The sequence below is a fragment of the Orussus abietinus genome, unplaced genomic scaffold (assembly GCF_000612105.2).
Source record: "Orussus abietinus isolate OABI.00-Male unplaced genomic scaffold, Oabi_2.0 scaffold444, whole genome shotgun sequence".
Classification (NCBI taxonomy): Eukaryota; Metazoa; Arthropoda; class Insecta; order Hymenoptera; family Orussidae; genus Orussus; species Orussus abietinus.
In genome coordinates this window covers 27318-54931 of record NW_019394719.1, presented here as the reverse complement: position 1 = coordinate 54931, position 27614 = coordinate 27318, and the positions used below count along the sequence as shown (strand labels likewise).

Genomic DNA, 27614 nt, shown 5'->3' with positions numbered 1-27614 from the left:
TTCCGACTGCGGGGACCGTGCGGTTACGTCTTCCAGTTGTGCGGATGGGCCCGAGGGGGCGGCTGGTTGCCCTGGCCTTGGGAGGCCTGCGACGGGATCATGTCCAGGAGGTACTGGCGCTGCATGTCGGCCGCCTGTCTTTGGAGCTCGACCAGACCCTTGCCGCCGGCGGCCTGCGCCATCGCCAGCTGGTACGGGTACAGGATCGGGTTGAAGGGCGGCATCATGTGCGCCGGCAGCGGCTGATGCGGCGGGAGACCCGGCACCGGGTTCTTCGCCAATTCTGGAAAACGACAGCGACGGGACGGGTGAGACTCGGCAGACTTTGCGCCAAATACTTAAGGTGAAGTGAAACACGTCGAGGAACTTCATCGACGTCGATAAAGAAGATTTTTCTAAATGCCTACGTTGCCGACGTTGGTTTTTATATCGACAGCTGTGTCGAATTATATTGGGTATTGTCCCAAATGGCATACTCCACCTGTCGTTTTCGTATAATAATTATCAAGAAATCTAAGTAAAACTCCAGAAATCCTCTGGATTCATGCTTTCTGGGGCCCTAATGGACTGCAGAGGGACCCCCTGCGTTATCTTTGGTTTCCAGATCAATTAAATTTTCACTCCGAGTCCTCGTATTGCCATTGTTTTAGCATAGAAGCACATAACACACTTTCTTTGCCTTTATCTCGTTCAAATGCGAGTTTAACGATTACCAGAGTGTTCTAAATTGTCGTAAAATTGTCCTAACCCTTCCATTTTTCATTTCAGAACCTTCGATAATTGTATATTGATCAAAATATGAGAGCTCGACGCCATTTTGGTTCTGGTTTGGGCTAAGTCAAAAAATTTTTTCCATAAATCTAAATTTTGAATGTATCAGGACAATTCATAGATGATCACGAGGCATGTGTCAAAGTTTCGGACAGTTTGGTCCAATATCCTTAAAAAAAAAAGTGTTGTATCGAATGGACTGATTGAAGAGCGTTTCATTTCACCTTAAGAGGATGTGAAAGTGGCGTGAAGAGGTCTCGTTTATGAAACTTTTCTCCAAACTGAGAGTACCGAATCTGTTAAAACTTTACAACGTAAACGTGTAGACTATAAGGAAGGTCCTGACACTACTGAAGTTTCCTTTTTCATAAAAAATTTTGAAAATATCAATAAGCAAATTATAAAAAAATGGAAATTTTACGGGTTTCAGGACCTTCTTTATAGGCTGCATATTCACCTTGTCAAGTTTGACACAATTCGATACACCCTGTTTAGAGAAAAGTTTCATGAAGTCTTTGACGCCACTTTCACATCCCCTTAAGGCTTGTACACCCAGCCCATTTGTACAAACGATATATGTAAATGATCCTTAGCAGGCGCCGGATTTTGTTTGTTTCCATATCTTGATAAACAGGCGGAGAATCACCTCGGAGAAGCTGCTGCTGTAACGCAGCCGCAGCGGCCGCGTGGTGCGGGTTGAATTTGCCGCTCTCGGCTAACTTGACCAGCGGATGCTCCTGCAATTTCGGGGCAGGCGGCGTAGGTGCAGGTGCAGGTGCAGGGGGCACCTGGGGTGGAGGCGCCGGAGGGGTAGCCATTCTTCTAGTAGGAGTCGCCAGCTTCGGAACCGGCTTCGGGGCCGGTGGGTCAGGACTTGGACACGCCACCTGAGCCAGCTTCTCCTCGATCTCTTCCTCTTGTTTCAATGCCTTCACGAAGGCCGCTTTCAACCTGCGAGCATTTAAGCAACATCAATTCCAGCGTGTATATAAAGCTGGAATTGCCACTTTAGCACAATTCAATAAAACTTGTTGAAAAATTTATTGCTATTTTATTGCACAAGAATGACATTTTTTGCTCTCATGCTTTTCCGAAAAATGGTGGCGATGTCAGCTTTATATAAAGCTAGCACTGCGACAATAAAAAACAATTATTAAGTAAATGTTCATCGATGAGTTATATACCGGAATTTATTGCTAATTAATTGCTCGCGGAAAAACCAAATTTCAATTTTTTTTTGCTCACCCCTAAAGGGGTGAGTCTCCACCCTGATCGCTGTACAGAAACATGAAAAACATGGGAGAATCAAACTATTTCTTCGCGTGGGAATTAATTGCTCCAAGAATCAATATCTTCGTAAAGATACAATTTTCAAACCTACATTAATTAGCAATTAATTCCCACGCGAAGAAATAGTTCGATTCTCCCATTTCTTACGTGGCCATGCTGGGGCGACATAAGAGGGGTTGGCCTACCACCTTAGGGGTTGTGAATAAAAATTAGGTTCTTCTCGGAGCAATTAATAAGCAATTAATTTCCACGTGAAGAAATAGTTCGATTCTCACATGTTTTTCATGGTTCTGTCCTGCAATCATCACTAGGGGTTGTGATCCACCCCTTTAGGGGTGAGAAAAAAAATTGAAATTTGGCTTTTCCGCGAGCAATTAATTAGCAATAAATTACGGTATATAATTCGTCGATGAACGTTTACTTAATAATTATTTTTTATTCTGGCAGTGCTAGCTTTATATAAAGCTGACATCGCCACCATTTTTCGGAAAAGTATGAGAGCAAAAAATTTCTTTCTTGTGCAATAAAATAGCAATGAATTAGCAATAAATTTTTCAACAAATTTTATTGAATTGTGCTAAAGTGGCAATTTCAGCTTTATATAGATAATTCCAGCTACATTAAGATGATATGAAAGGCGCTGAGAGATTTAATCGACGTCGATTAAATCAAATTCATCTATACCCTTTTCGGTGGGAACGCCATTTTGAATACTCAAGTAGGAACATAAGCTGGCGCGTCCCGTTACCGACATTTATATTTATGTTGAATCTTTTACAGCCTACGTTGAGAATTATACGAACCGAAGGGTTCTATATGTTATTTCAGTGAAGTAACGATGAAAAGATCGATGTAAAACTGCCGAAATCCCATGAATTTAAGACTGTTTATATTTCGACGAACCAATGTCGCCATCTGTGACGTTTAGCCGCAACTAAACTTTTCTTTCAAAAACACGTGTTAGTCGCAGGACAATCCAGCATTCTCTTGGAATCGTTGGTGAAAGTATTTACCACATTTCCCCATCTGACTCTGTAATGTTCCATTTCTACGGTATTCTAAATTGTTCGAGCTAGGTCCTGAAACTCTTAATTTTCGATTCTAAACCTCCAAGAAGCGTAAAACATCGAAAACGTGCATGGACCCCGCCATGTTGGTTCTAGTCCATGATAAATAAATAAATTTTTGATGAAAAATAAAATTTCATGAGTTTCAGGGCCTACTTTACAGCCTTCATATTCACGTGGTAAAATTTGAAACGAAACGGCACCCCTAATTCGAAGAATACTTTCCTCAACAATTTGACGAACTGAACCGTTCCATATGTAATTTCGGTAAAGTAATGATGAAAAGATCGATGTAAAACTGCCGAAATCCCGTGAATTCATTATTCTAACGACTGTTTAGGACCAGTGTCGCCATCTGTGACGTTTAGCTGCAACTAAATTTTTGCTCTAAACACCCGCGCTAACCCCGGGACAAGCCAGCATTCTCTTACAATCGTTGGTGAAAGCATTTACCACATTCTCCCATCTGACTCTGTAATATCTCATTTCCACGGTATTCTGAATAGTTCACACTAGGTCCTGAAACTCTTCATTTCCGACCCTAAGCTTCCAAAAAGCGTAAAACATCAAAAACACGCACGGACGAGATCACGTTGGGTCTAATCCAAGATAAACAGACAAATTTTTGATGAAAAATGAAATTTCATCATTTCATTTCCTTCCTCATACCTGTATATTACCCTGCATAATTGTATCGTAAAGTTTGAATTTATTCAGTATTCTCAGTTTGGAGAAAAGTTTCATTTTGCATAAAAAATTTTGACAACGTCTATAAACAAATATTAAAAAAAAATTGAAAATTCATGAGTTTCAGGACCTTCCTCATACCTGTATATTACCCTGCATAATTTTATCGTAAAGTTTTCATTTATTCGGTATCCTCAGTTTGGAGAAAAGTTTCATTTTGCATAAAAAATGTTGACGTCTATGACCTTCCTCATACCTGTATATTACCCTGCATAATTGTATCGTAAAGTTTGAATTTATTCAGTATCCTCAGTTCGGAGAAAAGTTTCATTTTGCATAAAAAATGTTGACGTCTATAAACAAATATTACAAAAAAAAAAATTGAAATTTCCTGAGTTTCAGGACCTTTCTCATACCTGTATATTACCCGGCATAATTATATCGTAAAGTTTGAATTTATTCAGTATCCTCAGTTTGGAGGAAAGTTTCATTTTGCATAAAAAATTTGGAAAACGTCTATAAACAAGTATTAAAAAAAAAAATTGAAATTTCCTGAGTTTCAGGACCTTCCTCATACCTGCATATTACCCTGCATAATTTTATCGTAAAGTTTGAATTTATTCAGTGTCCTCAGTTTGGAGGAAAGTTTCATTTTGCATAAACAATTTGACTTCACTTTCACATTCCCTTAAGGCTTGTACACACATGTATACGAATGCTATATAAATGATTCTCACGGTGAAGTGAAATACATCAAGGAACTTGATCGACGTCGGTAAAACAGGTGTTTCTACGTACCTTCGTTGCCGACATTCGTTTTTATATTGACAATGGAGTGTACCATTTAGTACAATACCCAATATAATTCGACCCATTTGTCAATACAAAAATGAACATCGGCAACGAAGGTATTTAGAAAAATCTTCTTTACCGACGTCGATGAAGTTCCTCTACGTGTTTCACTTCACATTAAGGTGATATGAAAGTCTGATATACGCGTACCAAAAAGTCAAAATATTTATAAAACTTTTCTCAAAACTGGGTGCACCGAATTATTTAAAATTTTAACACGTGATCGTGGAGGCTCTAATGAAGAACACGCAACCCATGAAATTTCATTTTTCGAAAAAAATATCTTTTTTTGGTTTTTGTCCGAGATAAATGGAAAATTTGTTTCGAAAAATGAAATTTCACAAGCAGCGCGTTCTTCCCTAGAGCCTTCATAATCACGTGATAAAGTTTCAGATAATTCGGTGCACCCAGTTTGAAGAAAAGTTTTATAGATATGTACGTACCAAACATCACCTTAAGGTGGGATGAAAGTGACGAGAATAGGTCCCGTTTATGAAACTTTTCTCCGAACTGAGTGTACCGAATCGTTTGACTTGACAATATGAACATATAACCTATAAAGAAGGTCCTGACAGCCACAACATTTTAATTCTTTAACCAGTTAACTGTGATTGACGAGTATACTCGTCATGGAGAAGTGGCACAATTTTGTGTATTGACGAGTATACTCGTCATGCGTATAAAGTAGGGACCATTGGGTATTTAAATTTAAATTTCTGAGATAAACAAAACATATTCTCAAATTTCAAGATGTTTAGAATATTTTGAGGCCAGGCCGGAATAAAACAAAGGAATAAAAAATAGAAATAATTTGAGATAAACTCATGCGCCCCGTATGCACCGGCTGAAACAGCTTGCCATCTATTAGATATTATTTGTTTGAATTCATATATATTATACAAAAAAAAAATAATGGAACGTTATCGCGAAAGAATTTTTTGCTAGAATTTGTTGAGGACCCTATTGCATTATATCCAATAACCCGGGAAAAATCGACACAAACTCGGCCATCTAGGCCCAATGTAACACAATTACTCGGGAGTCATGTTCTGGATCATATACCCAGAACTTCGAACACAACAAATCCTACCCGAAGGTGTGCACGTTGTTATAAACGCAAATCAGGAAAGAATCCCGTTACTGGTGTTCCATTTGCAAAGTCCCATTATGCGTAACACCCTGTTTTGCCGAATACCACGCCACGGCAGGAATTTAAATTCTTGCTATCAAATGCATTTAATTTCTCTTGCGTTTTTCGTCTAATAAGTATGTAATATATGTTTAAGTTGACCAAATAAATATACATTGGTAATAAAAGTGTCAATTTTATAAAATAAACCCATCTTTTTGATCCAGTATCTTAACAGCGACACCTACTCTGTGATTGACGAGATACTCGTCATCGCTCGATTTCGGCGACACATATAGTTCCGCGCTCGCAAAAGGGGGCGCCACAGGTAGCTGGTTAAAAATTAGTTTATAAATGTTTTCCAGATTTTGTGATAAAAAAATGCAATTTCATGAGTTTCAGGACCTACCTTAGGCTTGAAATAACCTTAAAAAAAGAAGCGTTTCACATTCCGAATCGGGTCCCTTTCGTAACATGCGAACTTACACCTACTTATCCCATGAGAAGTCTATCGAAGGACCTACGCACATCGAGAATAATTTGAAAAGAAGGGTAGAAGAGTGTTTACCGATTGGTATGCTCAGCCTTGAGTCCCTTTTTGACGTTTGTCGTGACACAATGCTCGCATATTACTCTAGGATCGCGACCTGCCGGTGGTCTCTGAAAAGTGGCATGTTGGCCCCGGGGTCCCTCCTTCTTGCCACTGTTAATAGGCTTCTCCCATTTCCAGACCGGAGTGAAGTCGGTTACGCACTGGGTGCACTCAAAGGGCTCCGGAGGAGGTGGTATGGCCGGCTCTTTCGTAATAAAGTCCACGACGTGTTCCAGGCCCACCAGGTAGATGAACTCCGTGTTAGATGGATTGGGCACAAAGTGCATCTCCGGGGGCGGAGGCTTCGGTGGCGGTATCTGGAGCAGAGTCTTCTCCAGCTGCTTCCTCAGGGCGAGCTTTGCGGCGGATTCGCGCTGCTCGGAGGTCTGATTGCTCTCCCGTGGTCGTTCCTGGTCAAATAAAGGGAATTATTGGTACATCCAGGTTTAGCTGCGACAACATATCATGAATAAAGAGCCCTTTTTCTATACTACGATGTCTAGTTATTTCGCGTTATACGGGGTGGTTCATTTAACCTCTTAACTTACAATATCGTGTGAGAGACGTGATAAATCGATCGGGCCAAACGTGAACAAAACGTGTGAGAGACGTGGTATGTCAATCGGGTCAAACGTGAACAAAACGTGTGAAACATGGTAAATCAATCGGGCCAAACGTGAACAAAACGTGTGAGACATGGTATGTCAATCGGGCCAAACGTGAACAAAACGTGTGAAAAACATGGTACATCAATCGGGCCAAACGTGAACAAAACGTGTGAGAGACGTGTTATGTCAATCGGGTCAAACGTGAACAAAACGTGTGAAACATGGTAAATCAATCGGGCCAAACGTGAACAAAACGTGTGAGACATGGTATGTCAATCGGGCCAAACGTGAACAAAACGTGTGAAAGACATGGTACATCAATCGGGCCAAACGTGAACAAAACGTGTGAAACGTGGTAAATCAATCGGTCCAAACGTGAACAAAACGTGTGAGAGACGTGGTATATCAATCGGGCCAAACGGGAACAAAACGTGTGAGAGACGTGTTATGTCAATCGGGACAAACGGGAACAAAACGTGTGAGAGACGTGTTATGTCAATCGGGCCAAACGTGAACAAAATGCGTCAGAGACGTGGTATGTCAATCAGGCCAAGCGTGAACAAAACGTGTGAAAGACGTGGTATGTCAATCGAGCCAACCGTGAACAAAACGTGTAAGAGACGTGGTATACCAATCGGGCCAAACGTGAACAAAACGTGTGAGAGACGTGGTATGTCAATCGGGCCAAACGTGAACAAAACGTGTAAGAGACATGGTATATTAATCGGGCCAAACGTGAACAAAACGTGTGAGAGACGTGTGAGACGTTGAACGTTCAGTCAAACCGAGAAATGGCCCGATGTATGTCCGACATTTTTGTTGTTTGTGGCACGCGCTATTGGAATTTAAATCGTAAGGCAAGGGGTTAACTTGAGACACCGAATTATCTCAAGAAATACGGATCGTACGAAAAAATGTTTCAGAACAAAAATTATTCCTATTAGAGAGACACATAAAGGGGAGCTATCAGTTTCACCGTAGATGGCTCTCTTGTCGATGAAAGTGAGATTAGGTTGATTTTCGTGAGGTGAAATGAAACACGTCGGGGAACTTGATCGACGTCGATAAAGATTTTTCTAAATGCCTACGTTGGTTTTTATATTGACAGCTGGGTCGAATTATATTGGGTATTGTACCAATAGGCTATAAGGCTAGTCCTGACACCCATGAAATTTTAATCGTTGAGAAATTTGTTAACTCAATTTGTATTTTGAAAATCCTTTATTAAAAATGAAATATCAAGAGTGTCAGGACCTTTCTTATAACCTCCACATTCAATTTGTAAAGTTTGAAACGATTCGACACACCCGATTTGAGGAAAAGTTTCATAAGCGAAATCTCTCTGATGTCACTTTCACATCCCCTTAAGGCGATGAGTCAATGAGACCTCGTTTATGAAACTTTCCATCGAACTGGGTGTACCGAATCGTATCAAATTTGAAAATATGAACACGAAAGCAATAAAGAAGGTCCTGACACTCATGAAATTTAAATGTTTTAACCATTTGTTTATAGATGTTTTCAAAAATTTCTTATAAAAACTGAAATTTCATGAGTGTCAGAACCTTTCCTGTAGTCTCGATGTTCATATTACAATGTTTGAAACGATTCGGTGCACCCAGTTCGGAGAAAAGTTTCCTGAACGATTAACCCCTCGGATGGCACTTTCACATCACCTTAAGGCGATGAGTCAATGAGGCCTCGTTTATGAAACTTTCCATCGAACTGGGCGTACCGAATCGTTTCAAATTTGAAAATATGAACACGAAAACTACAAGGTAGGTCCTGACACTCATGAAATTTCAATGTTTTAACCATTTTTTTATAGATGTTTACAAAATTTCTTATAAAAACTGAAATTTCATGAGTGTCAGAACCTTTCCTGTAGTCTCGATGTTCATATTGCAAAGTTTGAAACGATTCGGTGCACCCAGTTCGGAGAAAAGTTTCATGAACGATTGACCCCTTGGATGCCACTTTCACATCCCCTTAAGGCGATGAGTCAATGAGGCCTCGTTTATGAAACTTTCCATCGAACTGGGCGTACCGAATCGTTTCAAATTTGAAAATATGAACACGAAAACTACAAGGTAGGTTCTGACACTCATGAAATTTCAATGTTTTAACCATTTGTTTATAGATGTTTACAAAATTTCTTATAAAAACTGAAATTTCATGAGTGTAGGGACCTTCCTTGTAGTCTCGATGTTCATACTATAAAGTTTGAATCGATTTGGTACACCCAGTTCGGAGAAAAGTCTCATGAACGATTGACCCTTCGGATGCCACTTTCACATCCCCTTAAAGGGTTATATGTAGTTGTCGTAGGCGAAATTCAAGAATTTTTGTTCATAACTGAAATGCATTTTTTAATCGAAAACAGGATGTGATTTCATAGTACAATTATTGAACTTAATATATCATTTTTTTTTTGTCAGGATATATTAAAAAATTAGGGAGGTACAGCAATCCTCCGAAAAAGTTTCTCTTTTTTTTTGCGGTGACCACGATATCTCAAGAAGTATTTCACCGATCGGCTTCAAATTTTCTACAATGGATTTTTCGAAATTCCAATTATTATCAAAATGGCAGAGGTTTTCCTGAAAAATCGCTTTTTTCGTCTTATAACATTCTCATTTTTCCTTAATAAAACAGCAAGTTTGCATAGAAAAAAAAAGAATCATTCGTTCATTCAGGAGTCCTCCATGTGTCCAAAGGAATGAGCCCTAAAAATTTGAGCTGATCGGTGAAATACTTTTTGAAATATCGTGGTCACCGCAAAAAAAAAAATTTTTTCAGAGAATAGCTGTACTTCACCAATTTTTAAATATGTCTTGGCCAAAAAATGATATGTAAAGTACAATAATTGTACTATGAAGTCACGTCCTGTTTTCGATTAAAAAATGCATTTCAGTTATGAACAAAAATTCTTGAATTTCGCCTACGACAACTACATATAACCCCTTAAGGGGATGTGAAAGTGGCATCCGAAAGGCCAATCGTTCATGAAACTTTTCTCCGAACTGGGTGTACCAAATCGATTCAAACTTTATAGTATGAACATCGAGACCACAAGGAAGGTCCCTACACTCATTAAATTTCAGTTTTTATAAGAAATTTTGTAAACATCTATAAACAAATGGTTAAAACATTGAAATTTCATGAGTGTTAGGACCTTCCTTGTAGTTTTCGTGTTCATATTTTCAAATTTGAAACGATTCGGTACACCCAGTTCGATGCAAAGTTTCATAAACGAGGCCTCATTGACTCATCGCCTTAAGGGGATGTGAAAGTGCCATCCGAGGGGTTAATCGTTCAGGAAACTTTTCTCCGAACTGGGTGCACCGAATCGTTTCAAACTTTGCAATATGAACATCGAGACTACAGGAAAGGTTCTGACACTCATTAAATTTCAGTTTTTATAAGAAATTTTGAAAATATCTATAAACAAATGGTTAAGAAATTGAAATTTCATGAGTTTCAGAACCTTCCTTATACCCTCAAAACTTAAATTTTAAAGTTTGAATCGATTCAGTACACCAAATTCGGAGAAAAGTTTCAAAAACAATACCTCATTGACGTCACTTTCACATCACCTTAACCACCATGAACATTCAGTAACTTCGTCACTGCACATCACGCAATAACCTACTGATCTATATAGAAGGTGTAACAGAAATGGTGGACACGGTTTATAGAGTGCTATTCTTGTTGAAAAAGGAGTCGAAAAGTCCTGTACTATTTTTTCCTACAGTGCGTAGTTTTCCTGTAATAACTAATTGAAGCACAGCCAATCAAATGCGTTCGCCAACGGAACGCATCGAAGGGGACGACGGAAAGTCTGCTATGCGCAGTCAGCCGAATGCAGCTTAAGGGCTAATTTACACGGTGCCAGTAACTGAAGTCGGTAAAACCGAATATTAAAATAAATTTACACGGTGCCAGGAACTCATACGAGTCACTAAAACCGAGTATTAAGGCGAATTTACACGGTGCCAGAAACTGAAATCACTGAACCCGATTATTAAAGCGAATTTACACGGTGCCAGGAACTGAAGTCACTAAAAACGAGTATTAAGGCGAATTTACACGGTACCGATATCTGAATTCAGTAAAACCGAGTATTAAAGCCAGTTTACACGGTGCCAGCAATTCGTACCAGTTACTAAAACCAAGTATTAAGGCGACTTTACACGGTGCCGGTAATTGAATTCAATAAAACCCAGTATTAAAGCGAGTTTACACGGTGCCAGTAACTGGTACGAGTCAATAAAACCGAGTATTAAAGCGAATTTACACGATGCCAGAAACTTAAATCACTAAAACCGATTATTAAAGCGAATTTACACGGTGCCAGGAACTAAAGTCACTAAAACCGAGTATTAAGGCAAATTTACATGGTGCCAACAACTCGTATGAGTTACCAAAATCAAGTATTAAGACGAGTTTACATGCCGCCCATAATTCAAGTCACTAAACCCGAGTATTAAGGCGAATTTACACGGTGCCAGTAACTGAAGTCAGTAAAACCGAATATTAACCCTTTGCGATCGTATGTCTACTCTCAGCCACCAAAATTCTCTTGATCTTGGGAAAATGCGACCGCAAAGGGTTAAAGCGAATTTACACGGTGCCAGTAACTCGTACGAGTCACTAAAACCGAGTATTAAGGCGAATTTCCATGATGCCAGCAACTCGTACCAGTTACCAAAACCAAGTATTAAGACGAATATACATGACGCCAGTAACTCGAGTCACTAAAACCGAGTATTAAGGCGAATTTACACGGTGCCAGTAACTGAAGTCAGTAAAACCGAGTATTAAAGCGAATTTACACGATGCCAGTAACTGAAGCCACTAAAACCGAGTTAAGGCGAATTTACACGGTGTCAGGAACTCGTACGAGTCAATAAAACCGAGTATTAAGGCGAGTTTACTCAGTGCCGGTAACTGAATTCACTAAAACCGAGTATTAAAGCGAGTTTACACGGTTCCAGTAACTGATACGAGTCACTAAAACCGAGTATTAAGGCGAGTTTACACGGTTCCAGTAACTGATACGAGTCACTAAAACCGTGTATTAAGGCGAATTTACATGGTGCCAGTAATTCAAGTCACTAAAACCGATTATTAAAGCGAATTTACATGGTGCCAGTAATTCAAGTCACTAAAACCGAAAGCGAGTTTACACGGTGCCAGTAACTGAAGCCACTAAAACCGAGTTAAGGCGAATTTACATGGTGCCAGTAATTCAAGTCACTAAAACCGATTATTAAAGCGAATTTACATGGTGCCAGTAATTCAAGTCACTAAAACCGAGTATTAAAGCGAGTTTACACGGTGCCAGTAACTGAAGCCACTAAAACCGAGTTAAGGCGAATTTACACAGTGCCAGGAACTGAAGTCACTAAAACCGAGTATTAAAGCGAATGTACAAGATGCCAGCAACTCGTACGAGTCCCTAAAGTCGAGTGCTTTACAAGATAGTATCGTTTACACCGTCTTATAGTACTTGCACAGTAGTAAGCAGAAAGCCATGTGCTATAACCCAAAAATGTCGAAGGGGCGACGCAATTTTAACCCTTTGAACACGGAGCTATTTCAACATATGGGCGAAATTCGTCTGACCGTGCAGGCAATATTGGACCAAACGTCGGGTGCCTTTAGGCGCTCTTAATAGCCAAAGGGTTAAACATTTTACGAATAAAATCATTAAACGGTAATTGAACGTGTCGGGTGAAGAGCGGTACTCTATTCTCTATTCTCTATTCGCTATTCTTGACCTGTTGTAGTTTCAAATTCCACAGGCATTCTTCCCCCTAATGCAATTCAACAGATATCAACGTGGGGTCTTCTGTCCGCCTTTGAGCCATCTCGACCCAACATTCAACACAAAATTGCACAAAAGTGCTTCACTTTGCTCTTGGAACTTGCATGCCGCCCTCGAAAAACGCATCTACATGTGTCTGATAGACAAGACAGTAGAGTAAAACACGTGGTGGAGGGTTACAACCCGCGCCAAGAAATAGGATTGCTTTCTATTCCCTCGACTCGCATTGCCACTTGAGCGAGTACTCTACTCCAGTACTAAAATGGCAGTTTACACAAGAAAAGTAATCCTCGGTTTTAGTGACCCGTACAAGTTACTAGAACCATGTAAATTCGCCTTACTACTTGGTTTTAGTGACTTGTACGAGTTACTGGCACCGTGTAAATTCGCCTTAATCCTCGGTTGTAGTGACTCGAGTTAGTGGCACCGTCTAAATTCGCCTTAATACTAGATTGTAGTGACTCGAGTGATTGGCACCGTGTAAATTCGAATTAATACTAGGATGTAGTGACCCGAGTTACTGGCACCATGTAAATTCGCCCTAATACTCGATTTTAGTGATACGTACGAGTTACTGGCACCGTCTAAATTCGCCTTAATACTCGATTTTAGTGACTCGAGTTACCGACACCGTGTAAATTGGCCTTAATACTCGGTTGTAGTGACTCGAGTAACTGGCACCGTGTAAATTCGCCTTAATACTAGATTGTAGTGACTCGAGTTACAGGCACCGTCTAAATTCGCCTTAATACTCGGTTTTAGTGACACGGACGAGTTACTCGCATCGTGTATATTCGCCTTAATCCTCGATTTTAGTGGCTCGAGTTACCGACACCGTGTAAATTGGCCTTAATACTCGGTTGTAGTGACTCGAGTAACTGGCACCGTGTAAATTCGCCTTAATACTAGGTTGTAGTGACTCGAGTTACTGGCACCATGTAAATTCGCCCTAATACTCGATTTTAGTGACACGTACGAGTTACTGGCATCGTGTAAATTCGCCTTAACACTGAACCTAGCGACGATTTATACCCCCATTACAAATACCATTTAAACCAGTCAAGTTGACCCGCCGGTGGTAGATTTAGTGTTAATACTCAGTTTAGTGAGATCTTTCACGCCATTGTTTGAAAGGGAGGCCCGGCCCACCAGCGCCCTCTACGCCCTCCATACCTGTGTAAAAATTGGAATTACTTTCAAAGGGGTGAAATCTTCGTGGTCGGTAAAACAGGGTATACGTGGGTACCGCGTCGTAATCTCAATCATCCACGCATAACAACATTATTTGGTATTCGTAGTCTTTTTTCCCAACCTACGTCGACCCTGACATTAAAAACGAAAAGCTGACAACTTCATTCTATCGATACTGTGCTGTATTTGAGATCTGCAGACGGATTTTGCTTTACCGACAGTGAACATTTCGCCCCTTTAAAAGCAATTCCACGGCGCAAGTGAGCCGTGCCTTTGTTTCGAAAATGGCGTGAAACATCTCCCCGCTCAACTCTGGTATCAGCAATCCAGTTGGTATACAGATCAGCGCCGTGGCCACGAGCCATAACCTAACGAGACACCTGCAAACTCGCCATCATTGACTCAACAGCGAAAACAACGACGACAGCGTGCAAAGGTAAACAGATCGAAAGTCAGTACCTGCTCCGAAGGTGCAGGAGTGTTTAGGGACGCACTTTTACTCTCTTGAGATCCAACAAGCTGCTTTGCAATTGCACAAAAAGACGACATTTCGATATTATTCAAGAGACCATGGTTAACGCTAAAGGTAAGACCAGCAGCGAAGGTACGAGTCGAAGCTAGCGAACCTGGTGAGTAAATGTGCAACTACTTACTACGTCGAAACTCACTTGATGAGCCGGCGCCGGGGTCGGATCTTTCGTGGATCTTTCCGTCCTATCAGCCGGAGTGTGATAGGTGGAAACACTCGGACTTCCGCTTGGTGGACGACTTCGGGGATGCGGTGGCTGTGGTATGACCATGTTCGGAGGAATCCCTGTACTGGAGGTTGTGTTTCTCCCAGCGGTTGGTGGCAACAGCATACCCGGTGGTGGTGCGTGTATGCTGCTGCTGGTTCGAGCTGGTGCTGGCTGGCCTCTTAATAGAGGTGGAGGCGCCTTCCCGGTACGGTGACTAAAAAAAGGATTCATTTTACTTCGCTTTAAGGTAGACATCAGGTATAAGCCATTCTCCTCCAATTTAAGGTGAAGTGAAACACCCTTCAAATCAGTCGATTCGAATACAACACTTTTTTTTAAGGGTATTAGACCAAACTGTCCAGAACTTTGACACATCACTCGTGATCATCTAAGAATTGTCCTGACACATTCAAAATTTGGATTTTTGAAAAGAATTTTTTAACTCAGCCCAAACCAGAACTAAAATGGCGTCGAGCTCTAATATTTCGGTCGATATACAATTATCGAAGGCTGATATGAGAATCGAAAGGGTCAGGACAATTTTACGATAATTTAGAATACTCTGGTAATCGATAAACTCGCATTTGAACGGGATAAAGGCAAAGAAAGTGTTTTATGCGCATCTATGCTAAAACGATGGTAATACGAGGTCTCGGAGGGAAAATTTCATTAACCTGGAAATCACAGATGGCGCAGGGGGTCCCTCTGCAGCCAATTAGGGCCCCAAAAAGCATGAATCCAGAGGATTTCTGGAGTTCTACTACGATTTTTTTATAATTATTGTGCGAAACCGACAGGTGGAGTATGCCATTTAGTGCAATACCCAATATAATTAGACACAACTGTCAATATAAAAACGGACGTCGGCAACGTAGGTATTTAGAAAAATCATCTTTATCGACGTCGATCAAGTTCCTCGACGTGTTTCACTTCACCTTAACTAAAAGACGTTTAAACGCTCTGCTAAAAGTGAGTTATGAGTAAGAGCCTAGATTTTATTTTTTTATTATTGTCATATTAGCCTGATATATGAACAATTCATACCTATGGGGTGTTTGTTGTGTCGTAACCGGAGGTGGTAACTTGCTGGGAACTTTCGGTACCGCTGCAATGTTCTCCTTCAATTGTTGCGATTGTTTAAGCTTCTTTATCAACACCAACTTCATTTCTTCAGATCTCAACTCTTCCCTGAACTTCCTGACGATCCTCTCGCGTTCAGCCAGTTCATCAGAAGACAATTCCTTAATTGGTAGCAATGGCGGCATTTCACCTAATGCATAAATATCATAAGTAAACATAAGTCCCATGTATTTACCTTAAGCTGATGTGAAAATGGCTACAGAGTTCCCATTCATGAAACTTTTCATCAAACTGGGTGTATTGAATCGATTCAAACTTTGCAATATAAATATGGAGGTTTACACCCTCCATATTTATATTGCAAGGTCATGAGATTCATGAAATTCGTTCATGGACATTTAAACAAATTTCTTAGAAAAAATGAAATTTCATGAGTCTCAAAGCCTTCCTTATACCTCTCCTTTAATGTTGCAAAGTTTGACACGATTCTACACATCCAATTCGAAGAAAAGTTTCATGAACAATTGATTCTTCAGATGCCACTTTCACATCACCTTAAGGTGAATTGAAAATGGCGTCAAAGAGTTCTAGTTCATGAAACTTTTCATCAAACTGGGTGTATTGAATCGATTCAAACTTTACAATATAAATATGGAGGATATAAGGAAGAACCTAAAACTCATGAAATTTCAATCTTTTTTAAATTTGTTCGTAGATATTTCTAAAATTTTGTATAAAAATGAAATTTAATGTGTCTAAGAGCCTTCCTTATACCTCCCCTTTAATGTTGCAAAGTTTGACACGATTCTGCACATCCAATTCGAAGAAAAGTTCCATGAACAATTGATTCTTCAGATGCCACTTTCACATCACCTTAAGGTGAATTGAAAATGGCGTCAAAGAGTTCTAGTTCATAAAACTTTTCATCAAACTGGGTGTATTGAATCGATTCAAACTTTACAATATAAATATGGAGGGTATAAGGAAGAACCTAAAACTCATGAAATTTCAATCTTTTTTTTTTTTTACCGACGTCGATCAAATTTCTTGACGCGTTCCACTTCACCCTAGAATGAGTATGAAAAAAATTAAGAGAAAATAGCGCTTCAATTTCCCGAATTAGACCACTATAACTTTCAAACTGAAACGTACTACCATGGTATAACAAATTTCACTTCATAACAAAACCTTTTTTAAGGTATAAACAAACAAATAGAGCCTAATGAACAGCGTGTACCTTCGTCGGTATCAATTGCATTTCCATTTAAATATCCATTCGACACAGGTGTCGATATAAATACGAACGTCGGCAACGTAGAAATTTAGACGAATCTTTTTTACCGACGTCGGTCAAATTTCTCGACACGTTCCAGTTCACCGTAGAATGAGTATGATAAAATTTTGAAGAAGAAAGCGTTTCAATTTGCCTTATTAGGCCACTATAACTTTCAAACTGAAACGTACTACCATGGTATAACAAATTTCACTTCATAACAAAACCTTTTTTGAGATATAAACAAACAAATAGAGCCTAATGAACAGCGTGTACCTTCGTCGGTATCAATTGCATTTCCATTTAAATATCCATTCGACACAGGTGTCGATATAAATACGAACGTCGGCAACGTAGAAATTTAGACGAATCTTTTTTACCGACGTCGGTCAAATTTCTCGACACGTTCCAGTTCACCGTAGAATGAGTATGATAAAATTTAAAAGAAAAAGGCGTTCCAATTTGCCGAATTAAGCCACTATAACCTGAAAACCGATACGTACTACCATGCTATAAGTTTCACTTGAAAACAAAACCTTTGCTGAGGTATAAACAAACAAATAGAGCCTAATGAACAGCGTGTACCTTCGTCGGTATCAGATGCATTTCCATTTAAATAGCCATTGATTCTCGGTTCATCAGGACTTTCTGCATAACTTCTTTCAGTTCTTGGCCTAAGATTACGGCGTGATCTTCTGTCTTCGCCAGACTTTGGGGCAAGAATGCCCCTTGTGGCATTTTGAATATTTCTAGCTTCCGGCATGTTGCTATCCGAAGTTGGACTCGACGAGAAGTGCACACCTAGGTCTAACGGAGTTCCAGGATCCGTAGATGTCGGTAAAACAGTCGGGGAATCTCTCCTGTTGCTACAACGAATAAAGAAAGATAACTCATTAGCATTTTAAGGTGATATGAAACTAGTGACAAAGAAGTCTCATTTATGAAACTTTTCTCCAAATCGGGTGTACCAAATCGATCCGAAAGAAAACTCATTTAGCATTTTAAGGTGATGTGAAACTAGTGACAAAGAGGTCGCATTTATGAAACTTTTCTCCAAATTGGGTGTACCAAATCGATTCAAACATTACAATATAATTATGAAGGGCTTAAGGAAGATCCTGAAACTCGTTAAATTTCAATTTTTTAAAAGTTTATTCGTAGATATTTTCAAAAATTGTTATACAAACTGAAATTTCATGTGTAAGGACCTTCCCTGTAGTCTCGACGTTCATATTGTAAAGTTTGAAACGATTCGGTACACCCAATTCGGAGAAAAGTTTCAGGAACGATCGATCCTTCGGATGCCACTTTCACATCCCTTAGGGTGAAGTGAAACCCTCCTCAAATCAGTCGATTCGAATACAACACTTTTTTTTAAGGATATTGGACCAAACTATCCGAAATTTTGACACGTGGCTCGTGATCATCTAAGAATTGTCCTGACACATTGAAAATTTGGATACTTCAAAAAAATTCTTTTAACTCAGCCCAGACCGAAACCAAAATGGCGTCGAGCTCTCATATTACGATCAATATACAATTATAGAAAGGCTCTGATATGAGAATCGAAAGAGTCAGGACAAACTTACGACAATTCAGAACACTCTGGTAGTCGATAAACTCGCATTTCAACGGGATAAAGGCAAAAAAAGTGTTGTACGCGCTTCTATGCTAAAAGGATAGTCATGCGAGGTCTCGGAGTGAAAATTTAATTGACCTGGAAATCACAGATGGCGCAGAGGGTCCCTCTGCAGTCAATTAGGGCCCCAGAAAGTATGTATCCAGAGGATTTTTGGAGTTTTATTTCGATTCCTTTATAATTATTGTACGAAAACGACAGGTGGAGTATGCCGTTTGGTACAATACCCAAAGTAATTCGACACAGCTGTCAATATAAAAACGAACGTCGGCAACATAGGCATTTAGAAAAACCTTTATCGACGTCGATCAAGTTCTTCGACGTGTTTCACGTCCCCTTAAGGTGAACTGAAACCCGCCTCAAATCAGTCGATTCGAATACAACAATTTTTTTTAAGGATATTGGACCAAATTATCCGAAATTTTGACACGTGGCTCGTGATCATCTAAGAATTGTCCTGACACATTGAAAAGTTGGATGTTTCAAAAAAATTCTTTTAACTCAGCCCAGACCGAAACCAAAATGGCGTCGCGCTCTCATATTTCGATCAATGTACAATTAATGAAGACTCTGATATGAGAAACGAAAGGGTCAGGACAATATTACAATTTAGAACACTCCGGTAATCGATAAACTCACATTTGAACAGGATAAAGGCAAAAAAAGTGTTTTATGCGCTTCTATCCCAAAACGATGGAAATACGAGGTCTCGGAGTGAAAATTTGGTTGACCTGGAAATCACAGATGGCGCAGGGGTTCCTTCTGTAGCCAATTAGGGCCCCAAAAAGTATGAATCCAGAGGATTTTTGGAGTTTTATTTCGATTCCTTTATAATTATTGTACGAAAACGACAGGTGAAGTATGCCGTTTGGTACAATACCCAATATAATTCGACACAGCTGTCAATATAAAAACGAACGTTGGCAACGTAGGTATTTAGAAAAATCCAAATTTTGTATGTATCAGGACAATTCTTAGATGATCAGGAGTGGTGTGTCAAAGTTTCGGCCAGTTTGGTCCAATACCCTTAAAAAAAAAGTGTTGTATTCGAATCGACTGATTTGAAGGGGATTTCGCTTCACCTTAAGGTGATAAAAAAGAATCACTCTATACCAGGTGTATAAGCTTAAATCCGCTGTTTGCTCATAGATTGCGTTAGTGAGCATATTAAGTTACTATGGACCCGCCATACTTTTCTTTTGTATGAGTTTGACATCTGTCAACGATAATCAGGGCACATCATCAGCAATTTCATACAACAACATACATTTTTCCTTTGGTAATCGTGTCTAGTTTTTTGCCAGAAATAGAGCATATGCGGGAAGCTCTGCTTTTCTGCTTCAATTTGAAGAAATCGGCTGCCGAATCGTATCGAATGCTTGTGGAGGCCCATGGCGACAGTGCTTTATCGGAAATAACGTGCAGAGATTGGTTTCGTCGGTTCAAAGACGGCCATTTTGACCCGAGCGACAAGAAGCGTGAAAATCAGCCCAGGATGGTTGAGGACCATCAACTGCAGGCTCTTTTGGACGAGGACGATACCCAGTCGCAAAAAAGCTTGCCGAGCAATTGGATGTTACTCAACCAGCCATTTCCATACGCCTACGTGCCATGGGAAAGGTTCAAAAGATCGGAAAATGGGTGCCGCATGAATTGACCGATAGGCAGATGGAGCGACGCCAAAACATGGGAAATCTTCCTCGCCAGACAAAAAAGTAAGTCGTTCCTATATCGGATTGTGACTGGCGATGAAAAGTGGATATTTTTCGAGAATCCTAAACGCAAGAAATCCTGGGTTGATCCTGGCCAACCATCAAAATCGTCCGCAAGACCAAATCGCTTCGGACGGAAGAGGATGCCGTGAATTTGGTGGGATCAGCAGGGTATCGTCTAGTATGAGCTGTTGAAACCTGGTGAAACCGTCAATGCCCTCTGCTCCCACTAACAGCTGATCAAATTGCCCCGTGCTCTGCGTCAAAAAAGGCCGGGTTATCAACAAAGACATGACGAGCTGATTTTCCTCCACGACAACGCCCCATCGCCCCCGTCAGAAATGGTCCGAAAGTACTTGGAGGCCCCCAACTGGAAGTGTTACCCCGTGTCGCTTATTCCCCAGACCTGGCCCCTTCCGACTACCACCTGTTTTCGTCGATGGGCCACGCACTCTCTGGGCAACACTTCGATTCTTACGAAGACGTCCAACAATGGCTTGATGAGTGGTTTGCCTCGAAAAAGAAGAAATTTGTTGGCGTGGTATCCACAAATTGCCCGAGAGATGGAACAAGTGTGTAGCTAGCGAAGGCCAGTATTTTGAATAAATTATTTTTTCGCTTTCTGTGAAAAAATCGTGTTTTTCTGACTAAAAAACGGCGGATTTAAGCTTATAAACCTGGTATACCAAAACGTCAAAATATTTATAAAAGTTTCCTCTAAACTGGATGCGCCGCATCATTTGAAACTTCGACACATGATTATGAAGGAAAGAACGCGAAGCTCGTGAAAAATCACTATTCACAGGGGAAAAAAAAATGTGACCCTGGTTCTGCTCTAGGCTAAAAGAAAAAACATTTTGTTAAAAAAATGAAATTTCACGAGCATCGCGTCCTTCCTTAGGACTTTCACAATCACGTGACGAAGTTTCAAATGATTCGACGCATTCAATTTGGAGAAAAATTTTATAAATATTTTGACTTTTTGCTATGTATATGTTACCGTGAATGACCGAAATTGGAGAATGTCGACTTTCACCAGTGAATGTCAACAGATACCAAATACGTCGGTGAAAGATCGAATATTTCATTACATTGTTGTACATTCGGACCCTCTCCAGTGTGTGTCGACAATCACAGATATTAGTGCATGGTGAATGTCAACATTTACCGGTGAAAGTCGATATTCTACAGATTTCGGTGTTTCACTGTAACATATATATGACGTTCTATATATCAAGCCGTCACGTGATTATGATGGCCCTAAGGAAAAACGCAAAGCTCGTGAAATTTCATTTTTCACAATAAAATGTAACCTTGGTTATGGTGTAGGCGGAATACAAAAACATTTTATTGAGAAATGAAGTTTCATGAGCATCACGTTCTCCCTTAGGGCCTTCATAATCACGTGATGATATTTCAAATGATTCGGTGCGATTTTGAGGAAGGTTTTATAAATATTTTAACGTTTGGATGTATAGAACGGCCCTTTCATATCACCTTAATCATTTAATATAGCTTAAAAGCACCCAATTTGAATGTTTTAAATCTTACTTGACACTTAGATCGACAACTGCATCTCCATCCAAATCCATTGCCTCCATTCTCCCTTGTCCAGTTAGCCTAGAATATAAAAATAAATATTAAACATCGTTTAATAACCCGCTATCATTTTTAAAATTCATTTCCATTACATACAACTAATCATTAAAACAACAATTTTTCAAGGCGTTCTTTCTTAACAATGACAGAATAAAAAACGTCCTATTATCGGCCTAAGAGGATATGAAAGAGTCAGCCTGTATATATCTCAAAAGACAAATCGTTGGTGAAAGTATTCTCCGAATTGGAAGCACCGATTCGTTTCAAATTTTACCACCAGAATATGGAGGCGCTGAAGCAGGTCCTCAAACTCATGAGATTTCACTTTTCATCCAAAATTTCTTTACTTATCATGGACCAGACCCAACATGGCGGGAGCCGGGCACGTTATCGATGTTTTACGCTTCTTGGAGGTTAAGAATCGAAAATGAAGAGTTTCAGTACCTAGCTCGAACAATTAAGAATACCGTAGAAATTGAATATTACAGAGTCAGATGGGAAAATGTGGTAAATACTCTCACCAACGTTTGCAAGAGAATGCTGGCTTGTCCTGCGGCTAACACGTGTTTAGAACAAAAATTTAGTTGCAGCTAAACGTCACAGATGGCGACGTTGGTTCGTCAAAATGTAAACAGTCATAAATTAATGGGATTTCGACAGTTGTACATCGATGTTTTTATCATTGCTTTACCGAAATCACGTATGGAACCCTTTCGTACATATAATTCTCAACGCGGACTGTAAAAGACTTCAACATAAATATAAATGTCGGTAATGGGACGCACCAACTTATGTTACCACTTGAGTATTCCAATCACCATTACCACCAAGAAGGGTATGGATGAATTTTACTTTATCGACGTCGATTAAGTTTCTCAGCGCCCTTCATATCCTCTTAAGAGGTGGTATGTATTAAAATGTGATAAATACTTTCACCAACGATTGCAAGAGAACGCTGAATTGTCCTGCGGCTAATGCGTGTTTTTAAAGCAAAAATTTAGTTGCAGCTAAACGTCACAGATGGCGACGTTGGTTCGTCCAAATATAAACAGTCATGAATTCATGGCATCTCGGCAGTTTTACATCGATCTTTTTATCATTACTTTATCGAAATTACATATAGAACCCTTCAGTTCGTATAATTTTCAACGTAGACTGTAAAAGACTTCAGCATAAATATAAATGTCGGTAACGAGACGCGCCAGCTTATGTTCCCATTTGAGTATTCAAAATGACGTTCCCACCAAAAAGGGTATACATGAATTTTAATTTCTCGAGCTGGATTAAATTTCTCAGCGCCTTTGATATCATCTTAAGAGGTGGTATGTATTAAAATGTGATAAATACTTTCACCAACGATTGCAAGAGAACGCTGAATTGTCCTGCGGCTAATGCGTGTTTTTAAAGCAAAAATTTAGTTGCAGCTAAACGTCACAGATGGCGACGTTGATTCGTCCAAATATAAACAGTCATGAATTCATGACATTTCGGCAGTTTTGCATCGATCTTTTTATCATTACTTTACCGATATGACATATAGAACCCTTCGGTTCGTATAATTTTCAACGTAGACTGTAAAAGACTTCAACATAAATATAAATGTCGGTAACGAGACGCGCCAGCTTATGTTCCCATTTGAGTATTCAAAACACTGTTCCCCCCAAAAAGGATATAGATGAATTTTACTTTATCGACGTCGATTAAACTTCTTAGCGCCTTTCATATCCTCTTAAGGTGATATGACAGTGTCAACAAAAAGGCAAAATATTTATACAACTTTTCTCCAAACCGAGTGCAGAAAATGATTTCAAACTTTAGCACGCGATTATGAAGGCCCTTAAAAAGAATGCAGTGAAATTACACTTTTCAAACAAAATTTTTTTTATTTTAGCCTAGACTCGAAACAAAACCTCATTATCTTATTGAGATAAATAAAGTTTCACGACCACCGGGTTCTTCCCTAGGGCCTCCATAATCACGTAAAGTTTGAAATTATTTAGTGCACCCAGTTTGGGAAACACTTTTATAAATATTTTGTTTTACAGTTTTATAAATATTTTGAATTTTTTGTATGTACATATCACACTTTCATATCACCTTAAATATTAGACTTCGGTTACATATAAGAGTTTTGAGGTTAGAACATGTATTCAGAAAAAATAATCAAGTATCAAATATTAAAAGAACCATGAGGCGCATGCATACATGGTGAGCTGATGAAACATGTGTTCATATATCAAGAGACTTATATTTTAACTACATAAGTCGCAGTAAAATTGAGGTTACGATTTCCTTTCTACGAATCCCTTCATATCAGTTTGTGAATTATTCGTGGAATAAAAGTTGATTTATAGTTTTATATTCAATAATGAATTATTTTTAGTTTTGTTTACGTTATAAACATGCCTCCGGCTTGTTAAAATCATATCTACAACAATTACAGTTATAACTTGAATAATATTTTCTGTATACTTGTCTCATCACTAAAGTTACAGCAGTAGCGTAACATTTTCTTTGCTCGGATAATTTTGTACAGTGAACAAAAATCATGTACTCAGATTTGCAGAAATCCCGTCCGCTCTCTACTACTTCTCTCGACATAGATTGAGCTAGGTACGATCTGTATTATCCATCTATAAGGTTCATAATGTACTATTACGCTATCTTCAGATCGAGCTACCATTCATACATACTGCTCGTCCACAAAGTTAACCTTCAAACCTGGCTTATTTTTTACATCGTTTACTGCCATCATGTTCAAATAGACCCATGACAATCAAATATGATAGTACGATCCCAATTTTGTTTACATAATTAATATTTAAGTGATTAACTACATAGCAAATAGGTATAAGAGAAAGAAAATTGGTTCATATCTAAATGGACCCAAAGTAGACAAGAAGGTTAAATAACGTATCACTCCTTTCGACGTAGATTAAGTGTCCAGTCGTAGACTACGTGCACTCTGTCCACAAAATTGATAATGCATTCCTCTCGACATAAATTGAGCCACCGTTTACATACACTACCTGAATCATGCATCCGTAAACATAACCTTCATGCCTTTCTCGAGTCTATTTAGATCCTCTTCGACTCTTTTTCCATTCATACTTCTTTCCCTCGATCTTCTTCGCTACAACTTTAATTACCCAATTATTAATTATATGAATAAATTTGCGGGAAATAATTTAAATATTAGGGAAGACACAAAGAATAACAATATACCATTACTCTTGACATTGGTCGATCCACATTCACACGTACTATCTGTATTATTCATCCATAAAGAAGTATAAGGAGATCTAATGCTATGTATTGAAATCGTTCCCACTTTAAGGGTCTAAGATGTTCAGATTTTTTTCTGATCTAGTGCCAAGAGCGCCTCCTCGATGAAATTTTGCAATTAAAAATTATCGTCAGCTAGTCTTTATCACGTTAAAATCATTACAGTGTATATCATCCACGGATTATTGTTTCACTTTGCGTCTCTTAATTGCAAAATTAAAAGCATTTTAGGTAACTTACATCGCTAGGAAATGTTTTGGTCATGTAGGATTGGAGTTCCCTCATGTTCCGCAAGTAGCGCTCGCATCGTTAGATCAGAAAACATCTGAAATCGTGGGTCCCGATTTTGAGGCTACTTTCTGTGGAACCGACCATAGAGGTTATGTCTCCTTATACTACTTCATGCATCCATCCACAAAGTTAATAACGTACAATTGGTCTTGATATAGATCGAGTCTCTGTCCCATGTACTACCATTCACCCGTAAAGTCAACTGCGTACCATGCTACCAAATTTCTAGCATTAAGACAAACAATATACAGCACTATTTACCTGCAAAATGAAAAATATTATACACTCCCCAAAATATACAAAATACGAAAAGCAATTAATACATACTCGCAGTTAAAAGACCGCCATTACATCCTTAGCAAAATCTGAATGTATCGGCGACACAGCTGCTCGTAAACATTAAGACAAATAATATACGGCACTATTTACCTGCAAAATGAAAAATGTTATACACTCCCAATACATACAAAATCCAAAAAGCAATGAATACATACTTAAAATTAAGAGAATGAAATTACATCCTTAGCAAAATCTGAATGTATCGGCGATGCAGCTGCTTGCAAACATTAAGTCAAATAATACACAGCAATATTTAGCCGCAAAATGAGAAACATACATTCCCAAAAATATAGAAAATACAAAAAACAATGAATACATACTTGAAGTTAAAAGAACGCCGTTACATCCTTAATAAAATCTGTATGTATCGGTAACGTAGCTGCTCGCAGGAGATTAGGGATTCTCGACGTGGCGATCCGAGGATGCCGATTATGAGAAACTAGGACTCAGCGCGTCCGCAACATCAAAGGAAGTCAATTAAGTCAAGATGTTTTGAGCAGTGTAGATCTAAGGTGCAAAATCAGGTCCAAAGTAACCGATCCAACTAGATCGCACCCTCCGTTCGCACGTACTACCAATCCCATTCACGTGCAAAGTCAACTACGTACCATGCCACCTAATTGCAAACATTAAGACAAACAATATACCTGCAAAATGAGAAACATTATACATTCCCAAAAATATAGAAGATACAAAAAAACAATTAATACCTACTCGCAGCTAAAAGAGCGCCATTACATCCTCAGTATAATCCGAATGTATCGGCGACGCAGCTGTTCGCAGAATGTTAGGGGACCTCGACGTGGCGAGCCGAGGATGCCGATTAAGAGAAACCAGGACTCAGCGAGTACGTGACATCAAGCGAAGTCAATTAAGTCGAGATGTTTTGAGCAGTGAAGATCTAAGGTGCAAAATCAGGTCCAAATTAACTGATCCAGCTCGATTGCACCCTCCGTTCGCACGTACTACCAATCCCATTCACACGCAAAGTCAACTACGTACCATGCCACCAAATTGCAAACATTAAGACAAACGATATACCTGCAAAATGAAAAACATTATACATTCACAAAACTATAGAAAATACAAAAAACAATGAATACCTACTCGCAGCTAAAAGAGCGCCATTACATCCTCAGCATAATCCAAATGTATCGGCGACGCAGCTGCTTAGAGGATGTTAGGGGACCTCGACGTGGCGAGCCGAGGATGCCGATTATGAGAAACCAGGACTCAGCGAGTCCGGGACATCGAACGAAGTCAATTAAGTCGAGATGTTCCGAGGTGTGAAATTAGATCCAACCGCTGGAAGATTCACAGCCGGTGGCAACGGTTCGCTCTCGTTCGCACCCTAACCTCAACTGGCACGTATCCGACTGTCGATCGAACGGTAGCGCACCCTCCTTTCAAGACGCATCCTCGGAGAATACCATAGCGCCTACGTAGCCAGGATCCGAAGCGAGTCGCCCTGGACCGCCGAACGGCGAGGTTAGGCCTCGACGATGCTTCCTCTGGCACTCTCTTCCCCGGCGACGACGCGTTCCGCGTTCCCTGGGGAGCCCGGCGCGTCGGATAAACGCTCTCGGCAAGGAACACCGTACGGTACGCACTGAGTAAGAAGACCGCGAGCCGCGCACAATGG

The 27614-nt window shown here is 39.7% G+C and overlaps 1 protein-coding gene across 10 annotated transcripts; it reads right to left on the bottom strand.

Moving 5' to 3' along the window:
- On the bottom strand, positions 1 to 27590 carry LOC105704289 (transcriptional repressor p66-beta). Of its 10 annotated transcripts, XM_023433127.1 has the most exons (14): positions 27080 to 27590; positions 26975 to 27013; positions 26687 to 26873; positions 25961 to 26062; positions 25775 to 25894; positions 25583 to 25701; positions 25087 to 25196; positions 22010 to 22078; positions 17693 to 17973; positions 15799 to 16024; positions 14671 to 14968; positions 6365 to 6798; positions 1418 to 1722; positions 1 to 283 (listed from the first exon to the last, which is right to left on the bottom strand). In XM_023433127.1, the coding sequence occupies exons 8-14, from the start codon at positions 22057 to 22059 to the stop codon at positions 24 to 26; spliced, it is 1854 nt and encodes a 617-aa protein (XP_023288895.1). In that variant the 5' UTR covers positions 22060 to 22078; positions 25087 to 25196; positions 25583 to 25701; positions 25775 to 25894; positions 25961 to 26062; positions 26687 to 26873; positions 26975 to 27013; positions 27080 to 27590; the 3' UTR covers positions 1 to 23. The 10 variants fall into 10 exon arrangements, with proteins under 10 accessions (XP_023288895.1, XP_023288890.1, XP_023288889.1 ...); XM_023433122.1 differs by lacking the exons at positions 25087 to 25196; positions 25583 to 25701 and having other exon boundaries at positions 26683 to 26873; XM_023433121.1 differs by lacking the exons at positions 25087 to 25196; positions 25583 to 25701.
- Between the last annotated feature and the right edge of the window lie 24 nt (positions 27591 to 27614).

Coding starts and splice junctions, on each gene's coding strand:
- LOC105704289 (XM_023433122.1), bottom strand. CDS start 25,809: ATGGGACAGAGACTCGATCTATATCAAGACCAATT. Junction 22,079..25,774: donor GATCTATATCAAGACCAATT/GTACGTTATTAA, acceptor TTTATATTCTAG/GCTAACTGGACAAGGGAGAA. Junction 1,723..6,364: donor AAGGCTGAGCATACCAATCG/GTAAACACTCTT, acceptor AAATGCTCGCAG/GTTGAAAGCGGCCTTCGTGA.